This window comes from Chaetodon trifascialis, chromosome 12 (assembly GCF_039877785.1).
Source record: "Chaetodon trifascialis isolate fChaTrf1 chromosome 12, fChaTrf1.hap1, whole genome shotgun sequence".
NCBI lineage: Eukaryota > Metazoa > Chordata > Actinopteri > Chaetodontiformes > Chaetodontidae > Chaetodon > Chaetodon trifascialis.
Genome location: NC_092067.1, coordinates 14,723,961 through 14,740,793, shown reverse-complemented (window position 1 = coordinate 14,740,793; position 16,833 = coordinate 14,723,961). Strand labels below are relative to the sequence as shown.

At 42.4% G+C, this 16,833-nt stretch overlaps 1 protein-coding gene across 4 annotated transcripts in view; it reads left to right on the top strand.

Annotated features, from left to right (window-relative positions):
- The window catches only part of myo3b (myosin IIIB), a 62,855-nt gene that overhangs the window by 42,530 nt on the left and 3,492 nt on the right, over window positions 1–16,833 (top strand). For all 4 annotated transcript variants that reach the window (XM_070975962.1, XM_070975961.1, XM_070975959.1 and 1 more), the window contains 7 exons: window positions 63–143; window positions 1,585–1,681; window positions 3,184–3,238; window positions 4,163–4,286; window positions 13,140–13,240; window positions 13,618–13,664; window positions 14,040–14,194. In XM_070975962.1, the coding sequence (XP_070832063.1) occupies window positions 63–143; window positions 1,585–1,681; window positions 3,184–3,238; window positions 4,163–4,286; window positions 13,140–13,240; window positions 13,618–13,664; window positions 14,040–14,148 (614 nt within the window). In that variant the 3' untranslated portion in view covers window positions 14,149–14,194. The remainder of the gene's footprint in view (window positions 1–62; window positions 144–1,584; window positions 1,682–3,183; window positions 3,239–4,162; window positions 4,287–13,139; window positions 13,241–13,617; window positions 13,665–14,039; window positions 14,195–16,833) is intronic.

Sequence of the window (16,833 nt, the reverse complement as noted above, 5' to 3'; positions counted from 1 at the left end):
CACACACACACACACACACACACACACACACACTCACACACCGTCTCTTTCTCTTTCTCTAGCCTGGAGGGGCTATGTTGCTCGGCAAAACCTCAAGCAAGTAAAAAAGGAGCGGGAAGAGGCCGCTGTCCGCATTCAGTCAGGTAAAGAAATGTTTACATTTTCCTTCTTTGGCCATTCAAGTGCAGACCTCTGGAATTTCTCCTGTCGTCCGTGTCCTGTAGAGCTGCGCACCACTTTTTCATACACTTTCAAAAGGACCGGGGATAAAGGCCTGAAAACCTTACATCTTTGTCAAACACCTTTTTGATCTCAATGAGTGGCCTACGAAACATAAATAATTAATTAATAATGCATAAAGAAAAGCTTTTGAAAGTTTGGGCAGCATTTGGTCCCCATGTTTCAGAAGAACAGTGCATACTGAGATCCTTTTTTTCCTTTCATCTCTTTCCCAGTAAAGGCAAGAGAGGGGCTTATCCCTTCTGTTTCCTCACGACTTCCTCTCTCAAATTCCTGGCCTATTACACAGCTCTCACATACCAGAAACAAGATGCCTTTTTATACTGTCAACCTTTTCATCTGAAATGTAAATTAATTCTTACTCAGTGTGCCTTGACGAAGATCAAAGTGGGCACATTAACCTTCCCGGGTGCTCCCCCCACCCCCCCCTCCTTGGAGCCTCTCACTGGAGGACAAGGGAGGGTGCCAAAAGGGGCAGGAGAGAGGAGGGCAGGGGGAGGAGATTTGGCATTGTTTCCCCCAGCTCTCCTAAGGGCTGCCCTCATCTGGCACATGGAGCATCTCAGTCGCCTGCACACCTTGTGTAAATGTCCTCCATTAAAACTCTTGTAAATAACGCTGCAGAATGGGTAAACATGGTTTTGGTGTGAGGAGAGCTTCTCCGTCGCCGCTGTCTTTCTCTTTTGAGAGATGTGTTTGTGTGTGGCCGTCGGGGTTCGGGGAGGGGGGAGAACCTGAACCTGACATAAGTGGGGCCTCAGCCCCCCGGCGGAGCACTCCAGCACATTCACATTGTGTGTTCTCTGCAGCTTATAGCCTTTGAGGTGGGCTGCATTTGCATTCTGAAAATAAACAGATGCCTTTCAAATGTATGAGCCTGGTGGCTTCTCAGATCTCAGCGGGGCCTGGGGGACATGCTCACCATCGATCAGATTAGACCATGCAAAATAGAACCATGGCTCAACAATGTACTTGAGCTTTCTTTTCCTGCGCATATAATTTTACAAGAAAAACACAAAGCCCGTTGATGGAGTAAGTCAGCAGGCTCCGTTTACCATCCATCTGAGCGCAGTATGTCTCAATAATCACATGATGTTTTCCCTCTGCTACACTCTGCTCCTTATATAGATGCTGCACTCATTTCACCTCCTCCAAGCAAATGCAGTGCTTTTAATACAAAGCTGTTGGAGTGCCTCAATGAATCGTTGTAAACTGTGTTAATTGCAACAGTTACGTTCAATAGCAGCCTCGTGGACTATGTGTATGTTGTTTAAATGATAACAGAGGGAGGGAAATGGTTTTCTGACCACGTGCAAGCAAGTCTGACATTCATATCCTGTGCAGCCTACAGGGGCCATCGGGTGCGCCGGGACCGGGTACCCCAGAGGCACAGATGTCACCCTGAGGCTGCAGGAAAGACCACCAAGAAGGAGCATACGGGGTGAGCTTTGACACGTCTTGTCCTTCAGCGTCTGTCCTCGCTGAAAGAGTGTTTTCCTGCTGTTTGCTTTTGGTGATTTCTTTATGGTTTCTTGCAGACAATAGGCTTCAAATATGACCTAAAAAGCCACCATTAGAGGTGGCATGTGGAGCAAGAGGCCTCACATACCTGTCACAAATTGAGCCGTGCTGGATGGGCTCCTCTTGCCCTGTAATGTACTGAAGTGTTTCAAACAGAAGAGAAAGCTCCTCCCTAAGCACCACCTCTTTCAGTTTTATAAACGTAATAAATATCTTTCCACCAAGATAGCACACTTGTCTGACCACAAATGGGGTTGGGCGCTGCACTGGTCTCCAGATGTACAAGCTGAAGACTGTGTTTATTCAGCATATGGGCAGGCCAGTCATTAAGAAAGTATGTGCTAAGCAGGAGAGCAGCCACCGACTGAACAGCAGCACACATGGTGTCGATGGCGGCTTTTAGCTCCATGTTTAGCTTCTCTCTGGACCACAACTCACACAAATCAGTTATTACAAATTCCCTAATGGTAGCTTTGAGACTACATACTAAAAATGTGCCCAAAGGGAAAAGTATTCCAGAATGATTTTTGGTGTTATGAGATTTTTTCATGTACAGTAGCTCCGAAAGAGAGCGCAAGGAAATTAGGATAATGGCGAATACGTGCGCTTTGCCTGTCAGTGCACATCTTAAACCAATTCACATGGAAATCTCAAATCATGGGTGACTTTTGGTCAACGCTGCGCTTCTCTCTCCAGACTCAAACTCCAAAATACTAGATTTACACATCTGAAAATGTTATGCTTGTTGTATACTCGAACCGAGCGGAGCCTCATCTGGGATTTTTCTCTCCGTGTTTACAATCATATTCCTTGGTGAGAAAAACTTCAAACCTCCACTTAACAATTCTGTTTAATCAGTGTTGGAATCTCTCCATATAGATTTATTTTGACATGATTTGGCCCATTTTCCTCCTGTAAGATCTATGTTCTCACCTACATGCTGTTCTTTTCCCTTTTGATATCCCTCCTCTCTGCCACGCATGAATTCGGTGTTTGCATCCAAACAGCAGAGCCTCCAGTTGCATCACTAAGTCCAAACTGGATGAGATTTTGTTTTTCTAGACGCAAAGCATGACTGCGACTGGCATGCGGCGTCGCGTTTGCAGATGTTGTGTCTTTTGGTGTTTTTTTTTTTTTTTTAAATAATGCAGCAGAACACAGAAACATATCTCTTTCTTACTCTCTGCAAATTGCATAATCATAAACCAAAGCTGATTTTTCCATTAAAAGAGGAGACAAATACAAATCATCCTCAGCTCTGCATTACTATCTAGTAACCGGGCTGTCATTGCAAGTAAGAAATTGTTCTTTGTGTCTTGCAGGGTAAAATAAAGGTTGAATTAAAAAAGAAATGCATGCAAATGTGTTGTTCTGTGACAGCTTATGTTCATTTCAGTTAAATTATGCTTCTTACTTTCACAGGTCGAACAGCCCAAAGAGCAGAGAGGCACATACAGACCACATACATAGAGGAAATGTAAGTAACAGAATATCAATGAGCATTTTCTTACGCCTGACTTTAGCCGTGTATGTAAAAATGCTGCTCGTCTACAAAGCAGCTTTAACCCAGATTATTCTTTGGGAATTTTTTGAGTCCTTGAGACAAAAGAGTTCTCTTGCTCCAACCTCCATCTCAGCGGAGAAGACAGGGTGGTACGGGAACGAGAGAATCAAAAGGCTGGAAATTCACGGCTGAGAATAAATGCTCGCTCTTCCCTGAGGTGATTTGTCTTTGCGCTCCTCTTTCTACAGATGTTAGACCCCTTTTTTAGTAAAGACCTGAGGTTCTTTGGTAGCACTTTGATATCCTGCTCGGATTCAATATGTGAAATAGAAGAGCCACTCCGTGACTTGGAGCACATCACAGTCTTTGAAGTCTGATCCAATTTTTGCTGCTCACCATTTGATGTTGAAAGGATGAAATGAGGAAAATGTACAGTTTTTGCCAGTAACTCTGCTGAGCATATGTAAGATTAAAAAAGCAAAATCCTTTGGAGGATGTACTTAGAAATGTTAAGCAGATTAATACTTTCCTATAGCTCTTTTATTCAGAGATAAAATTAAATATGAGAGGAAATCTGTATGAGATGTTTTTTACCCTCACAATTAAGTCAGTGTGGTGCTGTTTGCTAGGAGGTAGGGCTAGTAAAGGGGGATATGCAATTGCATTAGCATTTGATTAACATTGCAAAGCACATTAATGGGTTTGAGTTATATGAGTGCCAAATTGTAAATTGTAAATAAATGAATACAGCATCTACATGACTAAATTAAAAAAAAACAAGAAAAAAAACAAAACACCACATTGCGTGGCTTGCTTTAACTTGTGTCTGTTTATCCGGTACTTTCATTGACATTGCTCTTCTGGGTGTGTTTTTTTTTTTACGCCTCTTCTTTCAAGGTTGGCCTCGACAGCCGAGACAGACAAGTGAAAGACATCAAGAGAGACAAAGGCAGAGCAGAAGACAGTGTAACGAAGTCTTGCAGGGAGACAGCTAGGCTGCGAGACATGCAGTGTAAACAAGGTAAGCCCGAGCACAGAGCTGGCGGGTGCAGGTAATTACACAAAGAGACAGCAGAAATCCCGCTTTAATGGATAAAGTGCCATTTTTAATACGGGGCCCCTTTCAACCTTTCATCCCAGCCAATCCTCTGCTGCCATTCTTTGTTGACAGCAAAAAGGGAGAAGCATTATGGGTGATCATTTCTGTGGTATTTTAATAACCCAGGTCAGCTCATCATAAACGTCTCATGGCAAGTGGGGGGGCTTTGGAAGTGGCACGAGCACTTCAAAGCTTTCATTCTCCCGCACGGCGAGCCCTTCACTAAGGATCTCATCAATGACTCTAATAGACCTGCACAGTAACGGTGACAAGAAAATACACAAACCCTGATTTGTTGAACATATGTTTGGTTTGCTTTTTGCCCCAGGCAATGAATTACATTAATTCCTGCTGCCTGGAAGGCTGAGTGGGTGGCTGCGCAGGGGGCCTCCGATTACGGCCGTCACCACTGGGGTAGCTTCGGTAATGGGTGCCTGGCCCTTCATTAATGTTATTAGAGGGGTATGAGGTAAGAGATGGAGGTGAACTAGCATTTAGCAGCGCGTCGGAGAGATTACGGGGATTAGACATGATAATGTAACACAGACAGGGCTCTCTAGCGGGCCCGGGATTAGTGTCAGCATGCCACAGCAGGTCTGGGTTAGATAGCGGCTAATTCGGTAATGCTGCATACAGGTGACCCCCGCTCCCAGGCATCACTGCTGCTGAAGGGAGGCAGTATTTGATGAATTTATAATGTCAGAGTGATTATGGAGGGAAACGCTGCAGTTAATGCCAGCATGGGGGCATTTTTCTCAAATGTATGTTTTGTCCCGTGTCAGCGGAGCTTCCAGTCATTCTCGAACACAGAGAGTTTTGAAATAACAGCTGAATGATTCTCTTGTTTTTGTTGTTTCTTTGAAGTCTGAGATGAGGATGCAGAATGGCTCATTTGATGTGTAAAAGTCATTCCTCCCCTTCAGCTTAAAATTAGTTTAAATATACACCGTTTAAATGTTTTCATTGCTGGAAAACCTTAAAAGTAGAGCTTTTGAACCACAAAATGTAGGACTACTACTGCTACTTTGTACTGTATCACATATTGTCACCAAGCTTTTTTTTAACAACCCCCGTATTCAGTCTGTGGCATCAATGTAGAACTGAGTTTTGAGCTGCTTAGGTTGTTTAATTTGAAGGATTTCTGAGGCATGGAGGTCTGAAAGTGTCCGCTTTTCACAAGAAAAAAGCAAAATTATGAAAAAGTCAGAAGAATGAACCTGACTTTGCGCTTTTCTTTCATATCCCTTTGATCAATGTGATTTTAGTCAAGAATGAAAGGAAATTTCAACATCTTTCCGATAGAAGTCAACATGTTTTGCAAGAATTTTCTAGAAATTAGAACCAAGAAAGAAGAAAGCAGGTTGCTGCTCTAGAATGAAGAAAAATGAAACTGGCTTACAGAAAAGTGGAAAATATTCTCAATGCACTGGCAAGTGTTTCTCTTGTTTTAAGAACATAAGACTTCACTGACTCACATTACAAGCAGAAAGTCCTTGATGAGAAGAAGATTTTTTAGTTTGGAGGGTCCTGACCCTTAAACTGGGAACCACTAACTTAAAATAATCTCATCAGCATCATTTATTGCAGTGAGTCAAACACTCTCTTTCACTTCTTTTTGTTATTAGTTAAATTAAAGGGTCTCTGCACTGACTGAATGAGCCTCGGGCACATGAATAATAACGTCTCATATCTGACAGTTCAGTTATATTCTATTTAAATGTCCTCTTCCTCTTCCGCCATGGGCTTTACTAACACTTTACTTATTTTGTGTGGCGAGCACACAGATTTCAGGTATTCATAGCCGTCCCTTTTCCTGCCTCGTTTGTGTTCCAAGGTCTGCTTGTGGCTCCGACTTCTTTCAGGAAACCCCATTTGAATATGTTGAAGGAGGCCACGGTGGCTCAGGCACCCAGGGCACACTTTGATCCCCGCAGATCTGAGGGCCTTTTTTTTTCATCCCGAGGTTGAGCGACTCATGGAAGTCTTGCCCTGCCAGATGTTTGGAGACCAGACTCCTTCCTGTGTCTCATCCTGCTGTCGCCTCTGGTGATCATGTCGGTTCTCTTGGGCTAGAGCTCGACCTGGAGTGTTTCAGGACACCAGCGTAGAAAAACAGAAAATTAGCCATGGAAATCGAATTACCCCACCCCTCCAGACACTCGCACACACTCTACACCCTGCTCCCATTAATGCCAAAACACCGGGGCATGACCTGGAACCTCTCAATGTGTTTGACGGACGTTGGGTCTTTTCTACGTGATTTAACAAAGCCTAGTGCTGCAAGTGACGTGCTCAGCACAGTTTTTTCTTTCATGTGTGAAACAGAGCAGACCGTGGGGTGAGAAGATTTGGGTAGATGTCTGCTTGGCTGTATATCTGACACCAGGCGAGGCAACTATTCTCACTCTTTAGCAAAATACCCGCAGTGTTGCATTTTATGGTGGGAAGAGAGCATTAAAGCACTTTGTACTCGGGGCGCTCTCAGATGTCTGCAGCACAAACCTTTGATTTCCCATGTTTTGTCAGTGAAAAAGTTCCACGTGCACGGTGCAGTCGTGTAAGCTGCACACTCAAGGCGATGTCACCTCTCGTCACCTGTCTGCCGAGTTTGAATATTAATACAACATGTTTGGAAATGAGTCACAGAGGCGTGTGCGGAAAGAAAGCCTTTGCTAGCAAGCAGCAGATACGATCAGAGTGCTGCTTATGCTCCTCAGCGTGGTAAACAGGATGGTGCTGAGGATCAGTCAGAGCTGACTTTATGGTTTATGAAAGCTGAGCTACTTATGTTAACAGGCTTTTTGAAGATTATAGTTGTGGTAAACATACATGTCAAGAGAGAGACAGTGATAAAGTGGAGCCACAACACAGAGACCAATTACCTCTGCGCCTTGGAAGAGAGTTAACCTGGTCGTTTGAAGCGATGAGAAAAGAGAAAAATGAAGGGAATAGTTGAAGTTCATGTTGATTTATTGGAAATGGTTACGTCCCCTCGGTGCATAACATGGTACAGTCAATAAGAATTGATTTTGTTTGTCGCCCCGAGCTCTCTCTGCGCTTTATAGCTGCAGCCGAGAGAGCTCGTTGGAAATGTGGACGCTGTTTTACCCACACTGAGGTCAAACCCACACTCACCAGTACATCTCACTTTCCTCTCTTCTCACTCCCTCCCTCAGCTCTTAAACATCTTCCCACATGTCCTCCCACAAGGTTTGCAGCCACCAGGTGCTGCTCCACAACCCACCACCACCACCACCGCCATCGCCACCGCCAAAGCAGCAGCATCACCATCTCAACATGCATCTGCCAGACAAATGGTCCACCCTCTCCGTGTTCTCTAGACAAATACGCTCCCACCCTCTCGCTGTCTCTCAGCCTTTTGATTGATCTGTCTGTCTCCACATATCGCAGCGTCTCAACCGGATGCCTTCAGTTTTAGGCAAATTACAGGCTCGACGTAGCGGCAGCAGAGATTTGGAAGGGATAGGAAAGACTCAACTTAACGGAAGGAGTTGCCTCTGTCTGACGCTACCTACGTAATCCTCTTAATGTCAGTGGGAGTAGTTAACAGGATGTACTTCCAAACTACTCATCATCACAATTCCAACAGAATAATCTCCTCAGATGTAAAATCAAGGTGGAAAATGATGCTCCAAGTTCTCTGTAATTTCGCATTTGGATTGACTCATTTGATGTAGTTTAAGAAAGTTTTTTTCTCACTAGTTTGTCATTGTTGTTGACAAAATACAGTTTTAAATCATTAAATAAACCACATTTTATCTAATAAAATTACAAGGGATCCCACCGATCAGCAGAGAAAAAGCTTAATGCCATTCATTTGCATATTTAATCTATTTTTGGCCTGGCTTCCTTGTCATTCATGTCTCCCTCCTCACTACTTACTTTTTACTCATCCTGCCAGGTCACAGTTATAAATTACTTATATTATGTGTCTGACAAATGATTGACTTCCACAAAGTATAGAGATTTTTTCCTCCACACAAACATTTCTTTTGGAGTCAAAGTTCCAAATCTGCTGTCAGGGGAAATGATTGATTTCAGTGTGAAAAATTGGTTGTAAGTAACAACATCCTCTGCTTGCATTAGTGAAAACAGATGCAGGAACTGCTCTTTTTTTTCGGCCTTATCTGCAGGACTTGACCAGTTTGTCTTATAATTTAAAGCATATGAGTTGCTATTTAAGAATGATGTCCAAACTGATGAGAGCGGTAATAAATCTCAGAAGCTCTGAGAAGATCTGGAAATCCTCTTCAACTTCAGTTATCTGTGTGGAGTCTTTGTTTGCAACCGAGGAATATTGTCTGTGTTCGTGTGCACACATGCATGTGAAAGTATGTGTGCACAAGTTTGAATGCATGTGTGGGTTTATGTACCCACGTGTGTCTATGCGTGTGTGTCTGTGTGTGAGAAGAGGCAGTTGTGAGGTAAAGAGAGGGGTCTGGGTTGCACATGCCTCATTTAGACATCAAAGGCCCCTGCTGATGATTTTTCCTTATAATCCATGCCTTTTGGTGCCTCTGCTCCCTCCATCTGAATAAACAAAGCCCAAGTGGTTCTCTGTGGTCTGGGAGAAGTCAGGTGATAGCAGCACATGATTTGGGAAGTAAATCGATACATCTCTAATTTATTCCACTAAAAATCCCTTTTAGCAGCCCTTTTATGTTGTTTCTGAGAAGCATTCTGATTTTCAAGGGATTTCAAAGTGGTATTTAGAGATGTAATACGAGTCATCTGCTGCTCTTTGAAAATGAAAGAAACACCTATCTCAAAAAGAATTCCAGCCCTTTTTATCTCAAGAAGCAAACATGTACAATATGTACATCTCTCACCAAGAGGAGCAAACTCTGCTTGGCTTTCTTTTGATATGGAGAAATCAATATTGTATGAACCGTGCTGCCTCTGTATTCCCAGTCGACCATTATTCCTCCCCACCCCAAACAGCAGACATTACCCATGATCATTTAGCAAACCCCCGGTGTGAGCCACTGTCTGACCCCTTCCCAGCCCATGTCCAAGCCGTGCGCTCGCATGCCAGAAGCCAGTTTGGCAGCCTCCTCGCCTGTAATATCTGCAGGAGCAGCATTCCTCTGGGGCTGGCCTGGATCAAATGGCAGTGATTTCCCAAACAGAGAGATGGGCGGCCTGACCCATCCTCTGATCTGCTGCATGCTCTAATCGCTGCAGGTCAGAATGGATAGATGGTGATGTGTCGTGTTTTGGGCTCCAGATCTGAGCGGGTCGATCCAGCGGCTGAGCAATTTTAGGAAAACATCTAATTGAGATCTCAACCAAATTTGGCACTTGTTATGTAAAATGCAATTATTTTCTGTAAACTCAACCACAGCTTTGTATTATGTGGTCTACATAGTGTTAAACAAAATATGATCACACCAACCACAACCACAAGTGTATCTTGCGCATACAATAATAGAAACAGATACAATAATTGTTTGTGATGGTTCTTTTTTTTTTCTTTTGGCACCAGTCAGTCAGACAAAAGTCAGTTCAAGTAAACTCTTCCATAAAAACAAGAATGAAAGTCTACAGTCGCTCTAGCAGCTCTTGTGACGCTGTACTTAGTAACATTTTTGCTTTGAGCTATATGCTAACATGTTTAGCAGGTAAGATGTTTACCATGCTCACCGTCTTAGTTTAGAGTCTTAGCATGCTAATATTTGCTAATTAGCGCTTAAGAGAGAGCAACTAATGATAATGTTACTAGTTTTCCAAGTATTTTGTCATAAATCAAAGTATTGAACCAATTAAAATGTTGACCTGACGATGGCGCTAGATGAAAAGAGGATCGACAAAGTAATTGTAATTCATCTTCCAGGGATCATGAATGTTTGCATAAACATTTAATAACTATCCATCCAATAGTTGTGGTGCATCACTGTCTTTAAGATAAACAACACATAAACAGACAGCGCAGCTCGTTTTACAATATGATTCCATTGTGAAGCTTCGTTCAAGGACGTAAGGATTTGTTATGTATGATTGAGTGCTTTGATGCAATTTCAGGGGAATAAAACATTTGCTTATCAAATCCATTTCTGCATCATTAGCAGAACAATGTCCTACATACAGACATTGTTTAACTAAAGATGCTGCTTTATTTTCCATTCACCACAACATGCCATAATGATGCAGTAGCTTTAAGCAGCAATGCTGTACAATTTATCACAATGTAATATTTAAACCTAAGTGCTTTTGATGCAGCCTAACCAAGCTCCATCCAAATATCCTCAAATATTCAGGGGGGACAAGGATTCACACAGTGGACTGTGAACACCTCTGAGGCTGGAGGAGATAAGATTCACGGTAAAAGTTAGCTAATATCTCAGAACTGACAGGAACTTTCTGGGCATTTACAAAGTGTGACTTTAGTAAACCTGTGCTGGTTTGAATAACATCAAGAAAGCTGAGGAAAGATGGGGGGTGGGGGTGTGTGTGGGGAGCTTGCTCTTTGATGTATAGGATTGAGATGTGATGAGGTCTGTTCAAAGTGAGTACAAAGTAGTGTTAAGATGGAAAAAGCAAATGCAGCTTTAGTCAAGGTAGAGAAGCCGAGGTAGCAAGAGATGATGAAGAAATGTCCTGTCTCACCCAAAAACGTAGGCAAAGAAGATGAAACGTTATCTGACATTAAATATAGATGCTCCCTTGTAAAGGTGTCTTGGCTTTAAAACACACTTTTGTAACCTAGAAATTTTGAAGCCCAGGGTGTACGGCAGCCGAAGACTGCAATAAGCCTCCATAATTGTCTTATGTTTGAATAATAAGTCATTATCTTTAGTAAGTCGTCAATAACATTTCACTTTCTGTGGCGCGATGAATAATTCATTCTTTAGTGCGCTGTTTTGAACAATCAGGGGAAACAACTTTACGCTGCCAAAGATTCAGTCATCTGCTGGAAGAGAGGCAGCAGAGAACAGAGAAGAAGTCCTTCAATGGGCGGGAATGTGAACGTGTAAATTACTTCTTACTCTGTGTAACAGATTAGCCACAGCTCGCATTTGTGGCACTGGTTTCAGGAGGAAGTAGGAGGGTGAAAATCTACATCTAGAGTCCTGAGGATCTGCTGAGTCAGTGTAGGATTTTCATTCATCAGAGTGCAAATGTTCATTTTATAGGCCAGCGAATGGCTGTCGCTTCACTTTAAAGGGTCAGTTCATCCAGATCACCACAAATCAAATTCTGTAGTCTCCCATTGTGCGGGGCTGCCACACACATCTTATAGCTTCAACGGTTAAAAACAATCGAACAAATTGACGCTCCTCATGTCTGCACCTTGGATTGGTTAGCTTAGCTTAGCACAAAGACTGGAAACAAATAGAAAGAGCTAGCCTGGGTCTGTCCAAACACAACACAATCTACACAGCAGCACCTCTAAAGCTCACCAGTTAACTGTGAAAACATCAAGTTGTGGTTTTACTGGGGTTGAAAAACCAAGATATAACATGTTAATTTGGGAGTTTTATAGGTGATGGTGGGCTGATTTATTTAGTTCAGGCAGAGCCAGGCTAGCTGTTAATCCCTGTTTCCAGTCTTTATGCTAAGATAAGATAATTGGCTGCTGGCTGTAGGTTCATATTTAAATCAGGGATATTAAAGTGGCACGATCTTCTCATCTAACTCTAATACGAGTCATTCCCAAAATATGGAACCATTTCTAGTGCAAACCCTTTTTTTTTTAGCGCACATTAACATCATATCTGTGTTTGACCAGCGCCTGACTGTGTTTTACTGCTGTGCAGTGTTTCCACCTCTCTCATTACTTACTTTGACATCACAGCTAGTTTCAGTTGCAGTACATTAAGAAGCAGCTCCTTGACCCTGATCTTGTTTATTGGCAAATAATTAGTTCCAAACCGGCAATATTCTATCTGGTTAATTGTAGACTCTACGTTTGCTCGTGTACTCCAAGAAACTGTCTTCAGCACAAAAACAGCACCTTGTAAAAGACTGAAAAAGCTAAAACAACCACTCTGAACAACTTCCTCATTAAACTCCTTGTGAGGAGACAAGCCTCCAGCCACAGCACGACCGACTACTTCTTCAATTACGAGATACATCGGTGTAACTCCTCCCTGAGACAAAGTCTGATGCATTATAAATAAATACGTTTCCTCTACTTGGACTAAACGGACTGTCTCACCTGTTTTCAAGCTTTATTAAAATAATTTAAGTACTCTCAGGCTCTGACAAACATACTCTGCACATTATATGATCACACATTGATCCAATATTATTGTAACATAATGCAAAGTTTGAACACATGAGATGGTCACAGCTGTCATGCACATATAATGACTGGCACTATGTTAGTTTTCACTTGTTTCTGGTGTGAAGGAATGGTAAGATCTGATCTGAGCCGGTGTAAACGCAGAACAGTGAAATGTTTCTAATACCACACACCGCAGTCTCACCTCTACCTCTTCTATTGCAGCTCTTGAGCAAATCGAACCGTCGTCTGCTGTGCACCTGTGAGGGCAGATATAATTAGATGTGGTGTATGTGTGGATTTGTGTAACGTTAAGCTGTTATTGAGTCAGCTCATCGATGAAATTACATAATCTCAAACCCAAACCGAAGTAGATTTAAGAGGTTTCTGCCACTTTGTCACACAAGGGTGCAGATCCACAAAGTGGAGGGCAGAATCTGTTTGCGGCTGCTGTCATCACCATCGGTATCATGTTGGTGTTTGTTGTTTTGCTTGGTTGGATCACTGCCCTAATTTTTCCTCTGTTGCAGGTCCAGTGATGAAGCTGCAGCAGAGAACTCCTCGCCGGCGGGGCCAGCAGCCCAAGCTGCTCAACAGCCCCGAAGACAGCCTCTACTACAACCAGCTAAATGTGAGTTCAAAGTGCCGATAAAGGCCTTTGTCTGACTTTGGTTCCACATGATAATACAATTAAACCTACCTGTGCCAGACCCTGGAGCCCCACCCCCACGCTTCTCTGCCTCTTGTCTTGAACATGTGCTTATGCTCTTTATCTGTTGCTTTCATGTCAGGATGTCTGCCTTCACGGTGAATAATTGATGTGGTTTATCAAAGCTGAGCAAGATGCATGCTTCATCAGACTCACTTGAGCCCTTTGATCAGAAAAAATTATGCTGTGACTTCTGATATTATCAGCATCTGCTCGCATTCAACACAAAATCACTTTGAATTAAAAATTAATGACTCTCTGCTCATCTTTTGACTGTGTGCTCTTGGCCCTTTCCTCAGAGAACTCTGGATTACCAGGGGAGCAAGAGGAAGCCGAGAAAACTTGGGTAAATAACTGCTTTCCTACTTACAGCAACTCTAAACAGAGCAGGCCCTTTGTGGAATAGGAGAATCCAGAAATGGAGTTGTTTTCTTATAATGTAAATGGAGAGCTGAAAATAACAGGCTTTTTGTGAGCAGTTGCTCTGCGTCATTAGAGAGGGGGCTACATATTAAGGCTTTGTCAGCATGCTAATTTTAATTGTTGAAGGTCTGACTTGTATTTGTACATTAAATGATGTCCTGCTTTGGGATCGGTGTGCTTAAGAAAACACGTCATCTGCAAGTATGGTTTTTATTCTAAATATGTCGTTTTTCCACATCCACACCGCTCTGCATCCCAGTTACTCCTCACTGCTTTCTCCTCTTCTTTCCCAACACAGTCAAATCAAAGTGCTGGATGGAGAAGATGAGTACTACAAATTACTGTCAACTGTGGAGTCAATCCCCGAGGAAGAGTACGCGACCGCCCCCCCCTCCCACCCTTTCTAGTGGGCCTCTCGTCAGTCAGAGCTGAGCCTTACAACCATGTCAACCGGTAAGACAGACACGGCAGACATGTAGACAGACACTCCAAAGAGCCTCCTCAGTGTTGGATGTGCTGCGGTATGTGAAGCAGGGCGCAGCAGTGCAGAATAAGCGACCTGTGTATGCGATGCCCTCAGCTGTTAATCCAAAGTGGATGGAAAGGAACGACTCACTCATCAGTGATATTATTACAACAGTTTTCTATAAGCATTGTGATGTTCTCTGCGTAGCCGCCACAGTTCTTCCATTTCAGCTGAGGTTTTATCACCAGAATGCTCGATTATACAGATGTTACATTTAGCAACCAGAGGGGCTCCAGACGTCTTCCTCCTGCATGTACTGACCTCTGCTCTGCTGCTCAATGTGGCAATTTCATCATCATGGCGTTTCTCAGTGTTCAGGAGGCTTTTTCAGGGTCTTAAATCCACTAAAAAAGAAATTATTATTCAGCTTACAGACTGCTGTGAAAGGATCCAGATGTTGCATCAATCAATAAATTAATGACATTGCACATAGCACAAAGAATACCCCATGTGATGCACTGAGAGGGCAGTTTTCATCAATAAAGGCAAACACTTCAATGCTGAGCATCCATTTGTAGCTTTAATGTCGTTATGTCAGATGTTTAAGCTCCATGTTTGTTCTTATTATCTACTGATTATTTTATTAATTGATTCTTCAGTCTATGAAATGTTGAAAATAATGACAAAAGAAATGTGTTTAATATAATTTCTGTGACCGTTTGTTCGACCATCTGTTAAAAATGTCTAATATTCAATTTGTCATGACACAAACTGAAGTACAGCCATCAAATCCTTGCATTTTTAAAGCTTTAACCGAGAGATGTTTGGTGTGTTATCTCAATAATAACAGCAATAACAGTTAGTTTCTTAAAGATAAATAAGCATTGATATATTTTTTTGTTATTCGACTAATCTGTTATCTTTTCAGCGTTGCTCCATATTTGCTCTTAGAGGCCCTTCGTCTTGCAGGCAGCATGTTTCTGAACTTGGTGCTGTTAACCTGACTGGGACACATCTACCTATTTTTGAGCATTACAGTGTATGTCTATTGTCTACGATGGATCCAGAGACAAATCCCTCTGAAAGCCCAAACTCTCCCTTCGAGTTCTCCCACAGCGAGCTGCCTGCAGTTAGAGGGGCTTTGTGCTGTCTGAGTGCTGGAATCACCACACATAGCCCCACAGAGGCAGAGCTAGACCTCACTTTGAATTTCATCCTAAATACAGGAATTTTCTTTTAAGATGTGAAGTGTCGGAAATGCAGGGCTGGCGAGTTGATTTGTGGAGCTTTTTTTTTTTCTTTTCAATTTGCATATCATTTACTGCATCTCCCTTTGTTGACACCCGAGGGCCTGAGAGGAGATTTTGATCTTAATAGGAAGAGTAGGGTGGTATGACTGAGGATCTCATCCTCCTTATACTCAGCGGGGAAAACATTAGAGCTCTGCCTAGATAGCGAGACCGGCTTCACTTTGGTTCAGGTTCACATGAGTCCTGGTGGGTTTAAAGAGGCCCAAAGTGCTCATCAAATCCCACCACTCAGTACTGTGAGGGTCAGACTCAGGTTGAGACACCGAGGACTGACTCTGATGATCTAAACATCGCTAGTTATGTCTTATTTCGGCTTCTTTCCACATGTGGAGTACAAGGCATTCCTTTAGATGCCTCCTCCTGAAATGTAATGTAATTAAAACAAGGTGCATGTGAAATTTGAGATGGTACATGGATTCAAGTCCACTTGACATTACTGTGGTTTTCAGCCTGTCATCTTCCAACCATAACTATGCTGTGTTGAACAGCCACAATGTTTGTAGTGGTAAAGTTAGTGCGAAATGTTTCACAACCTCTACACAGTGCTGGAAGAACTATTTAGATTCTTTACTTTAAAAGTATCCTGCATTCAGTGTAGTAAAAGTACGAGAGTACTAGCCCAGCTGTTACATAGATGTAGTTGAATAAAAAGCACAATATTTCTCTTTGAACTGTAGCGTCATCTAAATATGACGATGACAAGATGTAACGCACAAAACAAAAGCAGCCCTTATTTAGTGACATTTTTCAGACAATATTTGTCTATTGTGTTTTTCATATCAATAAATCCTGTGGGTTTTTTCTTAGATTTGGTTCCAATTATTTGTGGACAGCTATTGCTGGAATAAAAAGTAGAGCTGTTCAGCTGTTTCGACGATCAAATTAGCTCACATAATTAAGCTACATCAGTAATAAAGTCCTGGTCTTTTCAATTTATTGTCACATTTAATGCTGGAAAAAATAAATAAATAAATAAATAATTCAAAGAGTAATACCCCAGACCACTGGCAGTGTTATAATGTGGTGTCACAGTTAGTTCAGAAGCATTTCACCTCCGGTCTTAGCCACAGATCCTGCAATAATTAAAATCCTCGTTGTGCATTACTCCCTTGCTGGGATAGTTGGCTCCTCTGAAGAGCAGTCTGAAATAGGTCACCCCAGCACCCTGTAGTGCATCTTAAAAGTACACTGAATCAATTAAGTGTGATCATGCTCCCTTGATTATTTTGGCCCTGTTTTTACCACGGAGAGGAATTTCAAATAGGCTCTCTACTTTGAATAACAAGGTTGGACTGTGGTGACAAATGGTTCCAGAG